Here is a 24,396-nt window from a genome sequence, read left to right on the forward strand (position 1 = left end):
ACATGCGCCAGTGTCCTACGAAGGCAACAGGTCACATCAGAGCAGAAAGCAGAAGTGAAGTGAGAACCCAGAGTCTCATGGAATGAATTGTATTGGGGGCGTTTAATGAAAATTTCTCCTCCTGTTATGTTGGTCAGATGACTGTCTGTCCCTCTAGAACTACATGTTACTTGCAACAACATCCCAATATAGTCTTCTAAAAATCGATCTTGAAAGGGTTCAATGGAAAAGAGGTGATAGTATTATGATTTGTGCCGATTTCTGCTTTTATTTTTATTGTATATTAATGGCCCAAACTGTAACCTTCCAAATACCCAATTTGGGTATATGGTCGGTTGGTAATGTGTATTTTGGGGCAACTTGTAGCAAGTTTGGTTACCCACCCATCGACTGTTGGGGACAATATTACAGACAATAAGATCAATAGCTTTTACACACAGAAGGTGTAGGGGTTGATTTGGGAGTATATGGGGCTCTGGTTAATAACATGGCAAGAAAGGTGGACTTACGTATGTGTTTACTTTAGATCACCACCTTTTTGCGATTTATCAAGTCACAGCTTTAGTTCTGTGCCACCTCTGCCCCTAGAAGGTGTGATTTCTTTGCTCAGGTTGTATTTGCAACACACACAGTGCAGTTTTCTCCCCTTGAGTGAAGGCGGTTCTTCCTTCCAGGCAGAATGTCCAGTGGCCACAGCGGATATATAGCTGTTACAGATCCTTACACGGTCTTGTCTTCCAGGCTCTGTGGCTACCCTCCTTTTTATGATGAAAATGATTCCAAGCTCTTTGAACAGATCCTCAAGGCAGAATATGAGTTCGACTCCCCCTACTGGGATGACATCTCCGACTCTGGTAGGTCTCTCGGCTCCCCAGGGGTGGGACCCTTACACCCAGACCACTTGACTCTGACGGACCCCGGGGGTTTCAGAGTGGTCCTGAGGCTCCCAAGGAAGCTCCATGAGCCTACATACTTGGACTTGACTTGCAAAGCAGAAGGCAGGCTTGGGACATCTGGCCGGAGCCACGCTGAGGGACGGGACCAACTCCTCCATCATTCTAAGCCATGCCCTGATCTGAGCGCTCCAGGACTGAAGCAATATTAACTAACATTTATTGAGTGCTTACTGTGTGCCGAGCACCAAAAGGTCTGCACACGTGCTAACTCACTCAGTCCTCAGGACAACCTATCAGATGGGTGTTACTAGTATCCCCACTTGACAGGTAAGCAAACTGAGGCCCCAGAAGGAGATATGCCTTGATGCAAGCCACACAGCTAGTAAGTGGCCGAGCTGGGATTTGAACCCAGACCCTCACTCCAGAGCCCACGTCTCAGCTACTGTGCCACACTGTCCCAGAGACATTTACCGTTTCCTCCTCAGGGATAAAGATCAAAACCAAGGCTCAGGTAGACTGACAAGTCTCTTGAGCCTCAAGGTCAAGATGGTAACAATAGTCCTCCCTATCACAGAGGGTGGTACAAGGATCAAATAAAATAATAAATGGGGCAGAGCCCTGCTCGTCCTGGTGAGCTGTTCAAATATCGCCTTTTAATATGTGTTATTTCCTCCTCACTGGAGGCACCTGCTTTGTTCCTCAGCCTTCTAGAACCTGGGACCTGAGTACAGTTCTCCAAGGCTTGCAGGGAAAAGCTGCATGGGGAATATTTTATTTCTGAGCTCAGGAGGGCACAGCCTTGCCCCCAGAAACCCAGTCTTGTAGGCAGAGAGCTGCCAGGCCCTGCGATGCCACGGGTCTCTGGCCTGGCATACAGGTGTCATCCTCTGGTTCTGTGACCCAGTCCCTCATGTTCTCAGGGTCCGGCTTCTGGGTCCTAACCCGACTGGGCCTCCTAGCGCTTCGCACTTCCCCGCCAGGGTGTATCTTGTTGCATCTTGATGTCCTGCTCATTGCAGGCAGCTGAGTGGGCTGTGAGGGGCTTCTCGAGGGCTCTGTCTCCACAGAGCCTCAGGTCCTGGTGGCCTTAGCAGCGGCTGAGGGGATTTTGTTGAATCAGTGATGTCTAAAACACAGAGAGGACATCAACAAAGCAGCGTCCTCAGGCAGCAGTGAGCCCAGCGGGAGGCACATGATGACAAAGATCTTTGGTCTCTGAACCAAAGATGTCACTTAGCTGCCCAAGGGAAGGGCTTTGAGTTGGGCGGGCAGGGTCCCAGGCCTGGTGTGGCTGCCTCCTCATTCACTGTCCCCTCTGACATCGCCAAGTCTTGGCTTCTCTTTCTCCCAAATGTCAGTTCCCACCTGCCTTTTGTGTTCAACGTACCATAGGGTCTGGGGCGGGACTGGGCTGTTTTTCATGCTTCACGCCATATTCCCAAAGACCCTGCGGCAGCAAGTTGTCCCATCTGCAGCCGCACCCTGATTCTGCCCCTTGTGCTTTCTTTCTAAACAGCAAAAGACTTCATCCGGAATCTGATGGAGAAAGATCCAAATAAAAGATACACTTGTGAGCAAGCAGCTCGGCACCCATGGTAAGAAAAGTCACCCACGAGGAAGGACGCGCTGATGCCTTCCCAGGCTAAACCCCCTCTCAGCCGTTCCTAACTGTGGAGTGACTGCCTCTCCTTCCGACCACTGGCTTTCATCCCGTCCCCAGGGCAACACTTGAACTCTTCTGTTCCCTCGGGACACAGCCTCCTGAATGCACGGATGACGAGTACACTGTGCAAAAGATAGCTGTAGGCTTTTCATTCTACAGGAAGTATTTTAGGATCATTTTTATTGAAGGTAGTTCTCCAGGGAGGCATTAAGATTGGAGTTTTATTCCTTGAGCTTACCGTTCAATAAGTAAGTGAATTGATGTTATATATTCTTTTGCTTTTAAAATGTTTTTTGGGGCACCTGGGGGGCTCAGGCAGTTAAGCAGCTGACTCTTAATCTCGGCTCAGGTCATGATCTCAGGGTCGTGAGTTCAAGCCCCATGTTGGGTTCTAGGTGGGCGTGGAGCCTACTTAAAAAAAAAAAAAAGAAAAGAAAAGAAAAAGGAAATGCCTTTCAAGTTAATGTGTCTTCAACCCCAGAGGCATTCATCGATGGCTTGTGATATTCTATACTAGGGTTTCAGCAGTGCCCATGATGCCATCTTGTTTTTGCACCACTTACTAGGTTTGAACCCAGCTTCACTATCAATTAGCTGTTACTCTGGGCTTGTACGTAACTTCTCTGAGCCTCAATTTTCTTATCTTTATTTTTTTTTAAATTTCTTTAAAAGATTTATTTGTTTATTTTAGAGAGAGAGAGAGAGTGTGTGGACGGGAGGGGCAGAGAAAGAGTCTTTAGCAGACTCCACACTGAGCACGGTGCCCGATGTGGGGCTCAGTCTCACGACCCTGAGATCATAACCTGAGCTGAAACCAAGTCAGACACTTAACCGACTGAACCACCCAGGCCCCCCCAGTTTTCTTATCTTTAAAATGAGAACAAGGATACCTTGTTTACAGAGTTGATGTAAGAAATCATTGAGATCATGCCTGCAAAGGGCTTAGCTCAATGTCTGGGACATAGTAAATTCTTCATTAGGCTGTTGTCATTAAACCACCAGGAGCATCCATTTGGAAACAAAGAGCAGGAATGGTAGAATATGCAGTATGATGGCAACAAACAGCCTTTGGCTTCAGGAGAAATTCCCCTAAAAAGCGCTCTAGGAAACTACCCCTTGCTTGTTTCACCACTGTCTGTAGCGTTTCCTCCCGAGCACCACATGCTGGTTAGTCCTCCAAAGGGCACCTGCTCAGAGGAGCATCGTGAGCTGGTTTCATCAGACAGACGGTCCCCAACTTCATGATTTTTTTTGACTTTACGATAGTGCCAAAGTGCTACCCATTCAGTAGCGACTGTACTTCCGGTTTTGAATTGCGATCTTTTCTTGGGCTAGCTGCATCAGGGACAATCTTCTCTCGTGATGCCGGGCACTGGCAGCCATGGTTCCCGTCAGCCACGCGACCACGACGGTCTCCAGCCGATACGCTGACACCCATTCTGTCCCCGTACAGCCATTCTGTTCTTCACCTTCAGTGCAGTATTCTGGAAATTCCATGAGCTACTCAACACTTGATCACACAAGGAGCTTTGTGTTAGATGATTTTGCCCAACTGTAGGCTACCGTGAGTGTTCTGAACATGGTTAGGGTAGACGAGGCTAAGCTATGTTTGGCAGGTTTGGTATATTAAATGCATTTTCGACATATGATAGTTTCCACTTACAATGGGTTTATTGGGACGTAACTCCATCGTGAGTCGAGGAAGCTCTATATTTTAATCTATGACCACAGTTGTCACTCATTGAGCATCAATTATTTCAGGTGCTGTTCTAATTGCGTTAAAATATCATCTCATGTTTTTCTTTATAATAACCCTGTAAGGTAGGTTTTGTCTCCATGTCAGAAATAAGAAAATCGATGTAGAAAGATAAAGTAACTTAGCCTGAGCCAAGACTGTGCAACCACTACCTGATGGTGAAGCCACCCTTGTTTCTGGCCAGAACTGATTCCAAAATAAATGCTCTTCAACACCACCCTGTCAGGAAAGGAAAAGGAAGATAGGAATGGCAGAAGGGGAGGGAAAGATGCTTCTGAATAAGGAGGCAGATTTGGTCATATCTATTTTTAAGAAGTTTAAAATAAATGATATTTTATTTTGTAACAAGTTACATTGGACAATAGGTCAAAGTATGTGACAATAAAGTTAGTAAACCTTTTCTTACTTCACCAACAATACCAACGATGGCCTTCAAAGCTGTAGGAGACTTTGTCTTCTTCCAGTTTTGTTGAGGTCTGGTTGACATACACTGTATATAAATTTATGGTGTAGAGCATCATGACTTCATATTTTGCAAAAATATGCAAAAAAAATCTGCATATATTGCAAAATGATTCCCGCAGGAAGTGTAATTAACATCCACCCCATTATGTAGGCACCAGAAACAATTGTTTCCTTGGGATGAGACCTTTTAGGATTTACTCTTCAGCAACTTTGAAATATACGCGAGAGCAGGGTTGACCATAGCCATCCTGTTACATCGCAGCACATATTTATCTTGTATGAGGACTAAAGGTATGAGACTTTGGGGATGATCTGATGGAGGAGGAAAGTTATGTCTAAAGAAGGGAAGCAGTTTTCCTCCGATGTGTTCACTTATCCAGCCTTGCTTTGTGGAAGACAGGAAGGAGGCCAGCTGAAACCTAGTCCCTGCTTCACCAGACATTTTTTTGAAAAACCAAAGAAGGGGAAGGTCATTTCACTGAGGGGCCTGGCAGAGGACTTCCCAGAGGGGCCGAGCCTCATGCCATGAGGCCTTCACCAGGCTGTCGAGGGAGGAGAGGAGTTCCAGGCGGGGTGAGCGGCCTGGCCCATCATCAGGGCCTAACTGCATCTCTGTCCTGGAACCACATACTCCATATTGCTGGAGGGGCAATGGACAAAGAAGCAAGGCAGGAGGGAACCAGAAAGGAAGGCATGGCCATCGGTGTTCTGGCGCGAGCTCCGGGGTCTCCGCCAGGGTAGCGCGAGCTCTGAGTCCCGGTCCCCGCTTCACCCTCTGTTACTGCGTGGGCGACCTCCCCAGCCCTGGGGGCCCCCCGTGTCGAACTGAGATCATGAATAACGGCAGTATTTATCCTCTAGGGCTTTTCCAGGGATTGAACGAGACATGACATACAGATAAGAAGAAGAGGACCTGGTACCTAATACATCTCCCATCTGTATGAGTTGCCATTAATTTATCATCACACAAAGCAATTTGTACTTTTCCCTTTGGGCGGTGGGGGCCCCTGACAGGTTTCAAGCAGGTGATCAGATTTGCATCTCAGCTCAACAGGCTGCAGGATGGGGATGAATCCCTGGCACTGGGCCAAGGGAGGCCAGCAGGGAGGTGCAGGCTGGAGGTGGAGTGGAGGCTGGCCCAGAGAAGGGGGGAGGGGGCCTGTCTGGAGCCACAGGGATGGAGCAGACAGAGAGCACGAGGGACACGCCAGGGGCGGGGAGCCTCGGGGCAGGGGGCCCAGAGGTTATTGCCAGGGTTCCAGTTGAAGGGACTGGGCCGGTGAGATGCCTCCACTGAGAGGAGTAGCAGCTTGTGTGTGGAGCGGGGCGGGGGAGGAGCCTTTGCTGAGTCTGGAGCCCAGGAAAGAGGTTGGGCTGGAGACAGAGACTTCAGGGTCATTGGCCTGGGTCCATTCAGGACCTAGACGGCCGGCCCCTGGAACAACTCACATGCTACTGCATCCTGAGTGGACCCAGGCCAATGACCCTGAAGTCTCTGTCTCCAGCGTTGCCAACCTCTTTCCTGGGCTCCAGACTCAGGATGCAGTAGCATGTGAGCTCCTGAGCAAATTGATGCCTCTTTACTTCAGAGCTTCTCCTTTACTTCGGACGCTGTATCATTTCTACCGTGCGTTTCCCAAGACCCAGGAAGTCAGCCATTAGGAAATGGTAAAAATGAATGCAATTTGACTCAAACATCAGGGAAATGCCCCCCGCTGCCTGCATTTCTGATATCCTTGTTTCTTTTATGTAAAATTCCCCGGGCAAAGAGCACGGATTCAACAGAGAGCTGGCAGAAAGTGGAGTCATGATTCCAGGGAAGCCCGGCTCTGTCCACACCACTGTTCTGGAAGCTGTGCTCTTGGCACATCGATTCTGTCCAGATAACATGATCTCTTATTCTGCACTTGCTCTTCCAACTTAATCAAGGCTCCCTGGAGCCAGGAGGGCCCCTGGCAGTCACAGACACCTTCCCTCGGCCCAAAACAGGCACTTCGGCCAGGACAGGGCTCCTTTCAAAGCTGTGTCAGTCAGCCCATCTTGCTAGATGTTTCTGTGCCTCTCCCATGTGAGGCTTTGCCTTTTCATGGTGGTTCATGGTAAGGAAGCACCAGCCTGCTGGCCGGGTGGGAGCCCATTCCTCCTTACAAGGAAGCACCTTGATGGGGTTTGTCTGGTTCAGGTTGTTCTGGACCTCTGTCTCTAGTTACGTCGACACAGAAACCAAAATGATGATTTCTGGGCATCCATGCCCCAGGCAAAGCTTGGCAGTGGACCCACCTGGGGAGACATCGTGTGTCGGCCAGGCCAGGGTGGCACCTACAGCCCTCTCCTCAGTGCTCACTGAGACCCCTCCCCTCTTCTGGGCTCCAGCCTGCCAAGCTGTGGTTGACTGTAGGAATCAGGAAGCAGCCCAGGAGTCTGAGAAACCCCTGTCTGGGGTACACACAGGCATCACCAAGCCTGTCTTGAGCAGGTGGCTAGAAAAATGCCAACACAGAGCTGTGGAGATACAGCAGACTAGGTACAAAGCAAAACCCCAGAAGGCAGGGAGAGATGAGTTTGATGATTTGTGTATGGAGAGCCAGACAGACATCGCAAAGGTTGATTTATGTGAATGCCATCTGCGTTTTTAGCATGGGGTGAAAACTGGAAAGCAAAGTGGGGCTCCTGGCTGGCTCAGTCTGTAGAACATGCAACTCTTGATCTCAGGGTTGTAAGTTCAAGCCCCCTGTTGGGGGTAGAGATTACTTAAAAATAAAAATAAACTATTTTTAGGGCGCCTGGGTGGCTCAGTTGGTTAAGCGACTGCCTTCAGCTCAGGTCATGATCCTGGAGTCCCGGGATCGAGTCCCACATCAGGCTCCCTGCTCGGCGGGAAGTCTGCTTCTCCCTCTGACCCTCCCCCCCTCATGCTCTCTCTCTCAAATAAATAAATAAAATCTTTAAAAAAAATAAAAAATAAAAAAATAAACTATTTTCAAAAACCTGGAAAGCAGAAGAGACATGAATGGAATGTGGGTGTCCATAGCTTTATATGTGTGCGCGTATACAGATTTATAAGGAGATTTTCCTGGGTCGGAGGCATTGTTTAATTCCTAGGACCATCGAGGTACAATCAGAGTCCCTTCCAATCCTAACATTCCATGCCTCCAGTGTTGTCAATGAATAATGCTGAAGCCAGTATGCTGAGCATGGAGAGTGGCGTACGTTGTCGCTGTAAACTCCCTGGCTCATGATCAGCAGCAGGCATTTCCGTGATGGGGCCCATTTGAGGAAGACTGTGTGCTGTCATGGGCCAACCTCCCCAAGGAGAGGGCCTCATGGGAGCCTCTGGGCCACATCTACCCTGCTGGGTCTTACTCAGCTGCAGCACGCCCTGGGATGGGGGAAGTAAGCACGGAACATTCCTGAAATAATTGGAAGTTTGCATTTTCCTTACATCTCAGCCCATGCTAACCCACAGAGAAGGGAGTCTCTCTGACCCCCTCGCTGGTCTGTTTGGTTTGGAGCACGGCTCTGCCCTGCGGCGGTACTCAGCCTAAGGCACCCCGTACTCCTACCACTTCTGCATGCTCGTTTCCAAGAAGGTGCTGGCCACCGTTGAGTTGGAATTGGCCTTCTTCTCTGAGGACGTAGCTTTTATTTCTTTTTAAGAGTTTTTATTTATTTGAGAGAGAGAGAGAACACGAGTGGGGTGGGGAGGAGCAGAGGGAGAGGGAGAAGCAGGCTTCCCATTGAGCAGGGAGCCTGACGCGGGGCTCGATCCCAGGACCCCGAGATCATGACCTGAGCCGAAGGCAGACGCCCAACGACTGAGCCACCCAGGCACCCCGAGGATGTAGCTTTTAAAAAACGTGCAGGAGGAAAACACTCACATGAATTATCTAGAAGGAAAAGCTTAATAAAGATGTCCGCAGTCCCCTAACCTTGTTCCTCTTGTTTCGAATGGATTTGCCAGATATTCTATTTCACTGGTGTGTTTCTGGGGAAAGTGGGCAACTGGCAGTTGTTAGAAATGGAAGCCTGGTTCTCTTGAGTCCCGTTTCTGAGCGTCCTCTTGGCTAAGTCTTTCCAGCCCTGCTGGGAAAAAGATGGGAGTCTATACTGGGAGGGGCAGGGCTTGCTCTTAGCTGAGAATATCAGACTGCATTCCAAACTGCATCCCAGCCTGGCACAGACTAAAGTGGAGTCATGATTCCAGGGAAGGACATACACTGTATATAAATTTATGGTGTAGAGCATCATGGTCCTGCACCATGTTTTCTATTCTAAAGTGAAAGGCTGGGTGGGTGGGGACACATTTTTTACCTGGGGATGATTTCTTATCTGAATAAGGCCTAAGCTTGTTACCTTCATATCCCCAAACGGTTGGACATCACAAGGTGTGGCATCCAGGCTATTCTGGGGTCCAGGGCCATGTGGGTCTGGGAGATGACAGGTTTCCTCACTAACCAGTCACCTTCCAGCCAGAAAGGATGGTCAGTGTTCCCAGCATTTATCTGCCCCTTAACCTCCAAGATGCAAAAATTTATTTCATGGGGGGGCGCCTGGGTGGCGTAGTCATTAAGCGTCTGCCTTATGCTCAGGTCATGATCCCAGGGTCCTGGGATCGGGCCCCACATCGGGCTCCCTGCTCGGCAGGAAGCTTGCTTCTCCGTCTCCCACTCCCCCTGCTTGTGTTCCCTCTCTCGCTGTGTCTCTCTCTGTCAAATAAATAAATAAAATCTTAAAAAGAAAAATTTATTTCATAGGTATTGGATACCAAGCTAGAATTTAATAGTTGTTAAATGAAAAGGAAGATATGGAAGGTTCTAAGCGCAGAAAAGAATGAGAGCAAAACACAGCTTCCTCTGAAACTGGGGGGAAGGCCAGGTGATTAGTTGTAGTGGAGGGATGGTGCTGAGGTTGATGGGGATGTGTGGGAGAAGGAGTGACCTTCACGTTACCAATGAGACTGGAGATTGTGAGCCGAGAGGTGGGGGAGGTGGGAGACCAGGGAGAAGGGGAGGAGGACGGGAGGGAAGGAGAGGTGGTAAAGCAGACGGAGGAAGGACTAGGGTGAGGGCGGTAATTCCTAAGTAGTTTCTAAGGACAGAGGTGAAGAGCAGACCCGCCTTCTTCCCTGCTAATAGAGGGCTATAGAACAAGCAACAACGAATGACCAGCTGAGTGCAGAGTGGATTTGGTCCTAGCCATTCTGAGAACTTTTCCAGGAAATGCAAAGGAAGAAGATTTGCCAAGCAGGGTGAGCTGAGGCTGGGTGCCCTTTCACTGAGCACAGAGGTGAGGGGGCACCCGGTGTGGGCGAGGACAACATGGCCAAGCCTCATTCTGCTGGGATGGAGCCGGAAGGATGTTCTGGGCCCAGGCTGTGAGCGGGTCCACGGAGCAGCGGGCCTGGAGAGGACACAAATACGGAGCCTCAGGCAGGGAGAAGCTGGGAAGATGGCCCTGGGTAGGGATCTGGCGGTCAGATCAGGCAGGAAACACATCAGGACCTCCTACAGGTAGAGAGCTGGTGAAGAGGGAGACGGAGGAAGAAGGAGGGGAAACTGGGTTCAGGTTGCCTTGTGTCTTCTGCTGTTGCAGGAACTGAGGTCAAAAGAGAAGAAGTGGGAACCAGGCAGAGAGGTCCACGAATCCCCCAGAGGGTGCAGGGTCTAGAAGGGGGACAGGACTTTGAGCGTGGTGGTGGAGGATTGTGTGCATTCAGACAAGAGCCACGCAGCCTGGAAGGGCGCCGACGAGCCACCCTCTCAGGGAACCTCGGGACGGGCACAGCATTGAGTCTTTCCTGGGAAAGCAGCGTGGGACCCAGTGTCACAGCACCCTCCCGACCCCCTGCCCAAGAAACTCTTTTAAAGAAGCATCTTTGCCTCTGTTTCAGGATTGCTGGTGACACGGCCCTCAATAAAAACATCCATGAGTCTGTCAGTGCCCAGATCCGGAAGAACTTCGCAAAAAGCAAATGGAGAGTAAGTCTCGTGCTTTATTCAATTCCTGGTGAATCGAACAACTCCCACAAAATTTGCCCTGCGGTTGGAGCATTTATTATTTCTAAATGTTACTATCACCTGAGTTGGATGAAAATCCCCAGAACCTCACCCAGAAAAATCTTGCTAATTTTAACCGACGAGGATTAAGACGCAAAGGGGGTGTCATGGTGTGGGAGGGATAAAGTACACGATTTAATATTTCCCCAGCAACAGTGCTGGTTCTTACTCAATTGCTGTTTCTTAAGACCATAATTCCTGTTGTCTGCCTTTCCGTTACTGGAACTTTGAATAGTTGACTTCTATTAAAATGATACGAAAGCGGGAGGGGAAACCCAGGGAAACCCTGTTTAGGAAAGCCTAAACCCCAGGCTCTAATCAGTGTGCATAAATTAAGAGCTGGCTGTTCTGCCCCGAGAGGCTGTACAGAAACGAAATGAATTCCACTGACCTACTTTATTCGGAGGAAAGGCTATGAGTTAGAACACTAGCGCCAACAACAGGAAATAAAAACTACCTTAAAACCTCATCGTAGAGTATCATTTCAGATACTGTCTTTTATAACATGCCTTTGATTCTAAAAGTCACTTCTCTAAAATTACAGAGAGAATTGGTTTACATTCATTCTAGATGTTTGCTATGTCAGAAGAAGAGTATTTGTTTAAATCTCCAAAATACATCTCGGCGGGGGAGGGGCACAATGACTTCGTGTCATTTTGGAAGAAGGGGCAAGATGAGCTTCCTTTCTAAAGTATCATGAGAATGTTTTAAGATGTCCAAAATGCTCGGGGTAACAGGAGAAACGACCGGACACAGCCTGAGTCTTTTCGAATGAGCCAGACTATTTTGTGCGTTTTCTCCCTTTCTTAAATTTCAGCAAGCGTTCAATGCCACAGCCGTCGTGAGGCATATGAGGAAGCTTCATCTTGGCAGCAGCCTGGACAGTTCAAATGCAAGTGTTTCCAGCGGCCTCAGCTTGGCCAGCCAAAAAGATCGTGCGTATGCCGCAAGGACAGAACTTTCCAATCCATATTGCCGACACGTCTGGGGTGGGGAGGGGACTGGTGTCCACGAGCACCCGGTCTTTGATACCTCATCCCATTGAATGTCCCAACAACCCGGGGACCTTATTTAATTTAGAAAGAATATTTCCTAAACATTTCATTATCAGATATTCACACAACAGTGAGGATTGTTATTCCCAGTTTGAGATGAGAAATCCGTGGCTCAAGTCCCACACGGCCATGTCTGTCTGGACAAAAGCCCAGACACTTTCAGATCTGTGTCTCCTTCCCCTGAGGTTCGCTCGTCATCATGCGTCATTCTTAGGGGTTGAGGAAGGGATGGCAGAGACTCATGATCGCCGGATCTCATTGGCTTTTAATATCTGTTTTTTGATGAGGATGATGATAATTGGAGCTGAAGTATGTGACGTGCATTGGCTTTGCAGTCCAAGTAAGAGTATTGCACGGTCCCTCATCTTTGCGTGGACGGTCGCTTGCACTCGTCTATTTCTCTCTCACATTCCCCACCACCCTCTGGTGTACTTATCTTAATTCTATATTAGGCCATCCCAGGGGCTCCTGTCCATTTCAGAGCAGTTGCCTTGATGGTGCCCATTGGCCCTTATCTCCTTGATCATGAGGCCCTTCCATTTGGTCTCGCTCCTCTGGGCATCACGTTTCACCCCATTACCCTCAGAAAAGGGTTCCCTCCCCCTCTCCATAGTCTTCCCAACTCATGGGGGAAGGTGAGCCCTTATATTTTCCCCAGAAATATCCATGAGCATCCCCTGACCCAACCGCACACCATGGTAGACCCACATATAATGGATCTCCCTCTGTCGGAGCCCACAGAGTTCATAGGCAAATGCACTACTGGAGCTGAGCTTCAGGGGATTCATCCCACATCAGGATTGTCTGACGCCAACACGTGCGCTTGGGGAGCATGGTGGTGCAGCCTGTGAGGCATTTTTCTAGGCCAGGGCTGCTGGAATAGGAGAAAGAGGTGATTTCCCATGGCGATCTCTCTGTGTCACAGACACCTCTTAGCAGGAGTAGAGACCACACACCAAACAAGGGGGCAGAAGGGGGATCGTATTCTTTCTTTATTCTTCAAATCTCTACTCATGGAGCTGTGGTGACAACAGCTCTTATAATGACAGTGTGTCTTCAACACCTAACCTGAAGCCTAGTACATAGTAAGTGCTCAGTAAGCAGCACCGATCCTATGAGGGTGCTAAACGCTGTCGTCGTCAACTACAAAGCCCTTACGATCATGATAATGAGAATGGGAGGGAAGAGTTGGGCCTAAGGAGAAAGCATTTTAAGGACCCTTTGCAAATGCTTTCCTACAGGTAGGTAAAAATTTAGAATCAAGTGTATAAAAGTTTGCCCCCCACCCCCAAACCCTGCCGTGGGAAAGGGGAGCGAGTATTTTCTTCTGGAGCTTTGACCTCCTGTGTCCACTGTCCCCCTGCAGGTCGGGCACCCTCCACGCTCTGTAGTCTCGTTTCTTCCTCGTCGGGGGTCTCTGGAGTGGGGGCAGAGCGGAGACCGAGGCCCACCACTGTGACCACAGTGCACTCTGGAAGCAAGTGACTGGCTCTGGAGGCGGGGCCCAGGGGCGGGGCCAGGGAAGGGGGCCCCCAGCGCCACCAGCCACTCTGGAGCGATCCCACCTTGCATGGTGCACCTTCCTGCACAGGACTGGAAGACAGAAGTTTTTTATGGCCATATTTTATACTGCAATTCTGAAGTGTTCATTTCTCACAAACTATACTGACTCAAGGGAGCTGACGTAATAGGATCTGGTGCTGTACATATGAGTCTTGCAGAAGCTCTGACGGAACGGACCTCCCGCGTCCTCTCCCCCAAGCCCTGTCATTTCCGCTCTTCTCGGTATGGGTAACCGTCTATGTTGTATTTTTTTCATTAATGACAAAAAAGGTTTCAACTGGATTATTTAAGTATCAGTAAATATTGTGCATTAGGGTTTTATTTTTTACCTTTTACGAAATATGCTTTCTGATCTATACTCCTGAGTCCCATGACCTGTATCTTTTGCTTGTCAGTAGTAGAGTTTTATGTTAACCTTTAAGAGATTTTTTTTTCCCCACCTAGGGGAATGTAAAGGTATTTTTTAAAATTCTAATAAGAGGATCAAGCATCTGTCTCCAAGGCGAAGAGTGCACTTTACTCTGCTTCTCCTCTTTCTCTCCCCTTCCCTGGAGGGGCAGCTCTCTAAGAAAACGACTCTGCAGTTCCTCAGGTCTGTCTTGTCTCCAGGGCCACCTTGGGAGGGAATCTACAGAAAACCTTTTCCAGCACCCCCTCCAGCCCACCCCTGGCCAACCGGGGACCCTAGGGACCTTCTCTGTCAGTGGTCAGAAATACAGAAACCTGCTCCTTCCCCGAGACTAAGGCTAAACTTCAGAGGCTCCACGTGCTGTAAAGGGGATGCCCAGCAAAGACATAAGAGCCCCCCTTCCATAAGGAACCGGATGCCATTTTGTCCAAAGGGAACTCCCTGCCCAGCCCCGAGGGTAACGCAGAAAGCTCCCCTCTCAGCTATGCAGTTTTCAAGTTAATCTCTGTTTTTTAAAAAATGCATTTCTAATCTTACACTTAAAATGGCCTCTGACTCACATAAGTCATTTCTGCAGATTTTTACCCGGTCCTTCTCTGAATGTTATCCAGGCAAGGAGAGGGAAGTGGCCTTGGAAAAGAGTCCATTTATCTGGGGTGTGGTAAGGAGAGGTGGCCTGCCAAGCAAGTGGGACACTGACCACCACAGGGATGGCCAGAGACGGCCTCCACCAGGCCCGGCTGGGGCTGGAAGGCCTCCCTCTGACCAGGGCAATCTGAAAAACCAAAGACCTGTGATGGTGGAGTCACCAAAGGGCCCAGGTTGCCTGGGAGTGAAGAATTTCTTGGGTTGGAGGACTTTCATTGCTAAATCTGGCGATGTCCCAGGCAAACTGGCCGTGTTGTCGGTCCGTGTGGTGCATAGGTGTGCAGGATAGAGCGCTGCGTGAACCCAGGGGCAAACCCTTCTCAAGGGGGCTTCCAGGACGCTCTCTTGCAGAGGCATGCATCCCTTGGCCCTCCTGCCCATGCAAGACCATGAGTCTGCATTTTGCACTGTGAGCCTCAAGTCCACCACGTGTCCCTGTAGATTGTAGGTCTGCCTTACTGGTAGAAAAAAATGGCCAGAAGATTTGAAAGAGTATCTGAGAAAACTGAGGTGTCTCTCCAGGAGCTTTATTAGGGTGTTGCTTACTAACAGGCGTAATGGAGCATTCGTGTTGCTATAGTATCAGAAAACAAGTAATTAGATGTTGCAGGGGGCGATCATTTGCCCGGATGGGGTCCCTGTAACGTGTGCCGGAGTCGTGATCAGTCCTTTGGCCTGTGTGCTCGATGCAGTCAGTTGCATTGGGAGAGCAGCTTTTGAAGCCACATTCACTGATGGGTGATTAAATTATTTCCTAGAGTTGATATACGGGACGCATGTTCTATTCTATTAGTTTGAAGGTATGTCTTACCTGACACTTGCAGAGGAGGTGAAAGTTGCGGCCTGTCGCAAGCGTCCCTTCTGTGGTTGGGGCCAGCCCCTGGCCATGCTTGGCCTGTAACGCTTCAGGTCTCCAAAACATTGTGCGAGGAGACGGTGACTGCTTTCAGCCCAAAAGGTAAACTCCATTGAACTTGACATCAGGCAAGTCAAGACTGTTTCAACGCCACCAGATTTCGGTCGTTTCCTATTGTTTTAGGAAGAGGAGAAAAAGAAATACCATATGGAAGAACTTTTGCTCTTTGAGAGAGCCTCTGTGGCAGAAGGAGAGAGGTTCTCTTTCAACCGCATTTGGTATTATTTATGCTTTATTATCATATCACACAACAAGAGAACCCAGAATGTGCCTTTTGTTAAGACCTGCCGAGTGGGGCGGCTGAGTCCCAGGCCCCTCGCCGATGTCAGATCCCACCCGTAGGAGCTGCGCATCTCCTACGTGCCCCAGGCTTCCACTCCCCGTGGAAGCCAGTGTGTGGCCGAGGCTCAGGGACAGCCACCAGTCCCATCATGGGCTTCCTTTCAACCCCAAGCTCCCCATTGGTCTCCTAAGCTTCTCAGAGCAAGTGGATAATTTTTCCTACTTGAATAGGACATGTTGAAATCATGTCCCTGAATGGTCTCTCCCTCAGCTGCCGTCTGTCCTTCCCTCATGTCCCGCTTTTCACCTCCTCCGTGAGGCAGTAGGCAAAGCTAGCGCTGGTCTGAGACAAGCAGCGGGTGTGCGCCCACATGTGGGCCCCCCCAGACCAGCAGCTGATCGCTCTTAACCAGGGTACCCCGGAGTCTGGACTGCTCACGGCTCTCCCTCGCGAGCACACCAGGGCCTGGGGTGTTGGGTTGGGATGGGGTAAAGGCCGCTGGAGCCAAGAGGGGCAGGGAGCCCCGATGGGAAGCACACAGGACCACGGAAAACCCTTGAGAAATGGAGATGCCCAGATAGATGGACCACAGCTCTGTTGCCGGGGGCAGGTCTCCCTGTCTCCCGCTGCCTCCAACCCCATAAGGGAGCAGCAAGGATAATCTCCCCTTTGTGTCTCCTTTGTAAAGGACTATGCAGAAAGCATGCCAAAAAAAAAAGGGCAGGGCTTAGTGTTCTTGACTGTGGCAACAATTCTGGTCACTTCTGCACCCCCACCTCAAGAGTAGGAGTAGCGCCCCCTCCCTGCGTGGGAGCTTGTGGCCTTGGAGAGGTTCCCGCTCTCCAGCCAGCGGTTAGCATGATGTTCAAGGAGCGCAGCAGGCCAGCATGGGGCAACACGAGATGGCTTTGGCTAAACAAGCAAGGCTCTGGCGCTTAGGAAGCCAGGGCCGTCTGATGACAGGGATTGGGCATAGGACCCTCAGACTCAGTTTACCTGCCCAGCACTGACCTCAATCTTGTCATTTGTCTGCCTTGGTGTCCAGCATATCCTGGACGGGTTGTGGGTGGGAGACAGGAACTCCCCTTTAGAGTGAAGGTCAGGAACACCAGGGACAAAGGGGAGGGAACCCCAGGGACCCCTCCTGAAAGGGGGTTGACCCTCTCTCTCTCTCGAGGAGTGACAGCTTCATCTGATTAAGCCATGGGATGGGACATTTTATGAGCAATTTTAGACGGAAGAGACCATATCTAGGGGAGAGAACTCGGTATTTGAAGGCTCTGTGGCCCAGCAAGAACCATGGCTCCAGGGCTGAAGACGGGGGGCACTCGGGTTGCTGCAACACTCCCTACCCCGTGTGACTCGTGAGGTTTCCCTCGGATACACGAAGGGAAAGCCAGGGCCAGCAAACGGCAGCTCCTCCTCCCATCTCATAAACAGAAATAAGATGTACTCTTTCCCAAGGTCACACACTCACTTCCGGCCAAAGAGATGAAGGGCCTCTGTTTCAACCAATGCACGAAACCTTTGCATGTTCTTCTCAAACAGTACTCCTTCCGCGTCCTGTCTCCCCACACTTGGCAAAAGAGTTTGCCTTTTCCTTAAACACATTCCAGACCAAACACTGTTCAGTTTGTTTCCCGCCCCCCCCCCCAAAAATTGTGTATACCTGTATGTAACCCACCGCTCTTTTCGGGGGGGGGCACCTGGTCCTCGGGTGGGGCTGCAAGTGCACCCGGCATTTGCAAACAAGCATTCCAAGCCTTTGGTTCCCAGAGTTGAAAGTGTTGAGCTAGAAAAGGTGAACTGGACAGAGTCTTCCGAGGGGGGCTTCTTTCCCGAAGATACCAGGAAACCCCCGTCTGCTGGGGAGCTGGCCAAAGGGTCCAGCGGACAGAGAGGGGAAAGGAAGACAGAAGCGCGTGCCCCCTTGTGCCCGTACCCCACCTGGGGTCCCAGCGCATCACGGTCGCAGCCTGGCCGAGGGCCCGGGAGCCCAGCCCCACTGTGAAGCCGGCTGCTCACGCTGGCCAGGGCCCGGCCCGTCTCCTGCCCCACGCGGACTCAGGCCATCACTGGAAGGCACAGCAGCCCTTCCCGGCCTTCCCTGCCGCCTGCGGCTGGAGCGGCTCGGCGTTGGGGCTCCGCTTCTGCGAACCCAAAGGCTGTGCATTTGGCAGCCAACCCCGCAGCATGTGGCTGCCAGGTCTGGTTTTGTGGACAAAAGCAAGTGTGGAATGGCTTCTCAGTGTCTGCCTCTCTCTCTCTGTCTCCACCAAAGGGACAAACTGTTGCATTCACCCTTTGTACCAACGCCGCTTCTGCATTTGCCATATCTATTTTTAACCTTTTGGTCCCCAGGGAACTTCTCATATGGTGATTATTTCTTCTGATTATTTACGGAATTATTTTACTTAGAGGTGATTTTATTTTCTTATGGACAGGAAAAAAAAAAAGAAAATGAGAGGAGTGTTTGAGGCTTCAGTCATAGGGACAAGTCATCACCAGGGACCCCAATGCCCCAAACACGAAATAAATTAGTCCTCAAAGGCAAACCTTAATCTGGGCAGATGGAGATGGCCAGGCCCTCATGTCAGCCCTGCAGGGCCTGGGTCAAGGCTGGCAGCCGGGCTCTCCAGAAGGAGAAAGAAGGAACAAGAGAATCGCTCGTTTGGACATCGGTCGTACACACAGAAGCCTACCGCCCTCCCTCCAGGGCCCCAGCGTCAGAGTGTATGACGAGCCATCCAATGACAGGAGAAAGGCTGCAGAGCATCTTTGTTTCCAAAGAGGGCGGCACGTTTCACAGAACATTTAGCTTAGTGCCACTTTCAGGTTGGACGACATAAAAGGCATGTTCTGTCCAGAATAAAATTGGGAACAATTTCTTAATTGGCCTTCGTCACTTCTCCGAGCCTTCCCACCAGCGAGCGAGCATGTTTTCCAAAAGCTTACAACTGGCGAATCCAGGAATGTCCCCGCGTCTATTATTATGAGGCTTGTGATTGGTTTAATTTTCCCATAAAAACACGTTTGTCCCAAAGAAGGGAAACTGTGCATTTATTCCATGCATGTAACAAACTGCAAGAAGTTTAACCCACATAGGTTTGCGGCACTGCAAAATTGTTCATGGGCCTATGTAGCAAATGATTCTCTGCCTTGACAATCATGTACACATATCAAGATTTCTATCATAATGATAACAAGATTGATGACTTCTTGTTTTCCTCCAATAAAGACAATTAATCACCTTCAGATGTACGTGGCTTGTTTCCTCCATAAAGCGGGAGAGGGGGGTGTTCCAAGAGCTCTCTCTCTCCTCCCCTTTCCGAAGTTTGGATTTGAAGTCAGGGAGTTTGAACTGAGCCCCTGGAAACTCATGAGGTTCCCTAAATATTTCATGTCACCTGCCCAATGAGCCAGAAGTGCCAGGAGAGGAAGAGGTGGGCACATCTTGGCTTTGAGGTCTGTGGAGGGTGCCCCACTTTACCACCCTGCTGGACGGGAAAGCTCCCCCTTTTCATTGCTGCTGCAGAAAGAGGCTGGAGGTGGGCCCATTAACTCAAATTGCACTAACTAGATATTCATGAGTTGCTTAGAGGAAAAGCCGATTTCAAGGAACCCCTGTCTGAGTAAGGGGTCAGCAGGTTCACCCCCACACCCATCTGTTTGCTCTGCATAACTTTGGAGCTCTCCATGCCTAAAGAAAGATTCATTCTGAGCAGAAGGCTGCCTGCTATCTTTCTTTCTCTTGGGTGGGGGGACCAGCATTTCATAGGTCATCAAATATATTGTGGGGAGTAGATCTGATGACCAGACGATACTTCCAATCCAAATGGTAAGTGGCTGTTTGCGGAGGGAAATGAACCGGACGTGTGTTAGAGGAACATAGGATTAACGCTCTCCCATGCAGCGAGTATCGATGAAAATGGCCTTTGTGGAAATAAGGGAGCCCCGAGGAAATATGGCACACACCATCTGACATCTAGTCTTTTCTGATTCAGTTTGGCTTCTCTTAGTGCAGACCCTAATTATGAAGTATATCAAAGCAAATGGATCATTCGGTGGGTTCATAGGTGACAGTGTTGATGCAAATTTTAAGGAACCAAAGAACTTTGGTAACCTAACCACTTTTGAAAACTTTGTAAGGATTTATTAAAGATAGGACTCGCCAAGTGTGACTGAAAATTTAGCCAAAGCAAACACACTAAAGTATAAAACATACCCTGATAGAAAGCTGGTATTTATCAGTGCCTTCGAGTCGAAATGTTTAAGGTCAAACTTTTTTTGTGCTTGGCTCCAGACACATTGAGCAGGTCAGCCCCTCTGTCCTTCCTAGATTTACCCAGCCTCTCTGGGGACACTGAAATTCACCCCAAATTTCCTGTATTTTCCAGACAACACTTGATCTTACACATTCTCTTGTGAATATCTGTCATTGATCATAATGCACTTAGGGGCCAACAGTACAAGAAGAAAAGACTTCTCGCGTGGTTACAGGATTGTCCATCCAGAAAAGAGCCATGCCTGATCACAGCAAGCACAAAGCTTAATGGCAAAAATGGGTACGAATCATGTCTACCCACATCCTCCTGGCCCTCCGTGCCCCCAAGGATGACGATTACAACAAAACTATCTCATAGAGAAAGGGTCGGAGAACAGAATGTCTTCAGGTCACACGCATGCTGAGCCATTTGGCTGGGCTAGTGGTGGTCTCGGGGGTGTGTATGTGCGCCACTATGCCAGCACACTCTAGTGGACAAAGACCAAGGGAGAGAAGCTGTAATGAGCTCCTTTTTTTTTTTTTTTTTTTTACATATTTGGCTGCAAAACCTGTGTGGAGCCCCCAGAATGTGTAATTTCCAAAAAGCACTCCTGTTACATTAGCTCATCATAACAAAAAAGAGAGAGTGTCTGTGTGTGCACGCACATGTGCTCTTGGACCCTCCGTACAGAGGGGCTTCCAGTTGAGGGAGTAAGTAGTGGGGGCCGATTGCCAATCCACACCCTCCACGCCAGGCCCTGCACCCTCGCTCGGGGGAAAGGGGGCTTGTTTATCCACGAAGGTGCCATCCAGGAAGTGAGTAGGAACCGTGTGAGCAAGAGCATGGATGCAGACGGAATAGTACGTTATCTCGGTAGGCACGAGCCAAGGGTGTGGGCAAACCAAGGGGAGAGAAGGCAGGCTGGGAGGAGTCTTGTTGTTAGTACTGCCAACGAGAACTCATAGTAATGATGATGTCATGTACGGATCATGTACTGAGTTCTAGATACTGTGTTAAGTGCACCCCATTCCACATCTCGTTTGCCCATCAGCCTGATAAGGAAGGTGCCTTCAGTGCACAGCTGGGTTCAGAAAGTTTTGGCGATTGACCGAGATCAGCCAATTCGACTCAGCTGGGACTGACACCAAAGGCCATTCTGCCCAGTCGCCTCTCATGATTTTGTCCAGGTCACTGAATTCGAAAGCATGAAATCTGGACTCTAGTAGGTAAGTGGGGACCGATGATGATTACAGAGTTGAGGATTGACACAATCAAATCAGTTAACTTTTCAGAACCACACTGTTCCTAGGGTCCAATCTCCAAGAGACATTTATCTTGTTTGATAGCTCAGCCTGGCCTTACCGGTCACCCAGTGATGAGGACCCACAGGGAGGGCATAGGCGTCGCTATGCAAACAGCCCACGTGTTTTCTGCTGTTCTGTTGTTCCATTTCTCAAGGATGAATGTCACAGAAGCTGGACTTGATCTAGAATCAGAGATGCAGTTGATACTGCTGGATTTTTTTAAATTAGTCTGTTCTCTTGCTCGGATTCATATCTCAGGAAAGTTCTGTTCATACACACAGTTTCATTCCTGACACGCAGACCTCCCTGTCATCTGCTATTCTCCTGCAGATCACCTTCAAAGCTGCTGATTTATTTTCGAGAAAGTGTCTCAGATCTCTTGTTTTCTTCCAGCCTCCCTTGAGAGGAACTGTATTTAGCATGAGCTCATCCACCTAGTATGTTTCCATCAGCAAGGGGACTCTTTCCAGAAAGACAGTGGGCCAGGAAAATGCAGCTCATGGCCAATTTATTAACCCTTTTCCTCTTGCCTACCTGTTTGCCCCCTCCTCCCCTCCCAATAACATCCCCTTAGCTTCAACACTATATTTTCTCTCTTGAGTGCACCAAGATCTATTTATGTGGGCCTTGCTGTTTATGTCAGCTCATGGAGAAATTCACTTGGGATGCTGAGCCGCCAGCCCAACCTGGCTATGAACTCGCAGATGAGCATACCGCCCCCCCACCCCAATGAGGACCAGCTGTTCCCCAGTACGGAGGAAAACAGCTGACTTTTGTACTCACCTAGCCCAAGGTGCTTGTCACATGGCACCCCTGAGGGAGAAAAGAAAGCTTACTCAGGGAGTAAGTCTTTACAAGTAATGGTCTTGTATCTGGACAGGAATCCCCACCATGAAGGAATGTCTCAAGGGCACTGCAAGTGGGGAACACTGGGCATCACCTCCGGCTCAGGTAAGTGGGTCTGCCCTAGAGGAGAGCCCAGCCTCCTCGGCTGTGCTCCTGGCTACAGAACCTCCCCTCCCCCCGGCCACTGCTCAGAAAGCTGCATCCCAGTGCATCTCACGCATTCTCCTGGGTAATCATGCTAAGACGCAGACTCTGATTCAGCAGGTCTAGGCTGGGGCCCGAGCTTCTGCCTTCCTCAAAAGCTCTCAGGTGCTGCCACTGCCCCAACCCTGGACCCCACTTTGAGACTCGAAGGAACCTCTCCCTCTGGTTCTCATGCCTGCCTGTGTGTTTGGATCATCTTGGGGACATTTTGAAGATACTAATGCCCAGGCCAACTGAACCAGGATCTCTGGGGAGAAAGGTGGCCTTGGTGATTCTCAAGGGCAGAACCAGGGCAGCCTAGTCATCAAGCCACCTTGCACTGAGAAACTCCCTAGCTCGCAGCAAAACACAACTGGACCATAAGTGATCACCTGTCTTCCTCTGAGGGCCCAGGGTCAACTCTAGCCCAGGCCTTCCAGGTCTAGCTTCAACAAGCATGGGGTGTCTCCTCTTGTCTGAACTAACCTCTGTCTTCCCATCGCTCTGAGGCGCTCCCACTGTGCTTTCTGGAACTCACCATCTCTCATCAGCAAAATCCCCTATATTCGACATGTAGGTGGAGAAGACGAGGAGGCAGCACGCAGCAGGGAGGGACCCACAGACCTGGGGTCTGAGATAGAAGAGATTGATTAACTCATACAACAAACACGTATAGTGCTGTGTGCCTGCCACTGTTTTGACTTTTTCAGTCCTTCTAATGACTCTACTGTAGGGGTACTACTATTATCTCCATTTTATAGATGAGGATACCGAGGCACAGGAAGGTTAGGTGACTTCTCCCAGCCACACCACTAGCGAGGGGCCCTTATGGGTTGAACTGTGCCCCGTAAAAATTCAAATATTGAAGTACTAACCCTCAATACCTCAGAATGGGCCCTGATTTGGAAATAGGGTCTTTGAGGGCAGATCCTAATCCACTATGACTGGCATCCTTATCTTTTTAAAACGGAAATTTGAACAGAGACAGACAGAGACACGGGGGGGAATGCCATGGGAAGATTAAGACAGAGACCTACAAGGCAAGGCTGCCAAGGATTGCCAGAAAATCGCCAGAAGTTAGGGGGGAGGCATGAACAGATTGCTGACCTCACAGCCCTCAGAGGAACCAACACCTTCATCTCGGACTTCTCGTCTCCAAGAAGGTGTGAGACAATCCATCTCTGTGGTTGAAGCCACTGGTGTGTGGAACTTTGTTACAGCAGCCCAAGGACACTCATCCGGTGACAGAGCCAGGATTTAAATGCAGGTCGCCTGGTGCCAGAGCCCAGGCCCTTAGCACTTTGCTTGGCCATGGTTAGGGGCGTTCTGTCCTGCAGAGATGTATCTACTCTTCATCTCTCTTCCTTCGCTCTTCCTTTCTCTCCCTCAGGTAATCACAGTACAAACAGTCTCCTTCTACCCTTCCTGCCAAGGACCCTTGGACCCCTCTAAGTCATGTTACACAAGCATCACTATAATCCAGGTGCAAAAAGTTCCCCAAAGACCTTATTTCTCTGTAAAATAAGAGGTCAACGTTTATACTTTAGCTTTTAATAAACACTTAAATCTTTTGAAAACTCACAACTGAATACAAATACGTATTTGCTCTTGATTAAGGCACTCCAGGGAGCGTGGAGCTTCAGAGTGCTTAGAGCCGTGGCCCCCCCAACTCTTGAAGAATGTGGCCTCTTCATGGAACTGAGCACACCAGCAAATAGAATTGGCTAAGAAAAGGTACAGTGCAAAAAACTTACAGTTACGAATTTGTAAAGAATTGGTGGTATATACATACATTCAATGAAATATTACCCAGCCTTAAAAAAGAAGGAAATCCTGCCATTCATGACAACATGGAGGACATTTTGCTGAGTGAAATGAGCCAGTCACAGAGGGACAGATACCACATGATTCCACCCATACGAGGAATCTAAAATAAAATTCTACAAATCAAATTTGTAGAAGCAGAGAACATAGTAGTGGTCATCGGGGCTGGGGCGAATGGAGATTTAGTTATTCAATGGGTATAAACTTTAAGTCAAGCAAGATGAATATATTCTAGAGATCTGTTGCTGTTAACAGTAAGATCTC

At 49.4% G+C, this 24,396-nt stretch overlaps 1 protein-coding gene across 6 annotated transcripts in view; it reads left to right on the forward strand.

Annotated features, from left to right (window-relative positions):
* CAMK1D (calcium/calmodulin dependent protein kinase ID) overlaps positions 1-18,965 on the forward strand; it is a 420,921-nt gene extending 401,956 nt beyond the window's left edge. For 5 of the 6 annotated variants that reach the window (XM_036068430.2, XM_036068433.2, XM_078075145.1 and 2 more), the window contains 5 exons: positions 742-854; positions 2,413-2,491; positions 10,671-10,758; positions 11,654-11,771; positions 13,258-18,965. In XM_036068430.2, the coding sequence (XP_035924323.1) occupies positions 742-854; positions 2,413-2,491; positions 10,671-10,758; positions 11,654-11,771; positions 13,258-13,376 (517 nt within the window). In that variant the 3' untranslated portion in view covers positions 13,377-18,965. The remainder of the gene's footprint in view (positions 1-741; positions 855-2,412; positions 2,492-10,670; positions 10,759-11,653; positions 11,772-13,257) is intronic. The other variant, XM_036068429.2, reaches the window with a different exon arrangement.
* The last annotated feature ends 5,431 nt before the right edge of the window (positions 18,966-24,396 follow it).

The sequence above is a fragment of the Halichoerus grypus genome, chromosome 6, assembly GCF_964656455.1.
Source record: "Halichoerus grypus chromosome 6, mHalGry1.hap1.1, whole genome shotgun sequence".
Taxonomy (NCBI): domain Eukaryota; kingdom Metazoa; phylum Chordata; class Mammalia; order Carnivora; family Phocidae; genus Halichoerus; species Halichoerus grypus.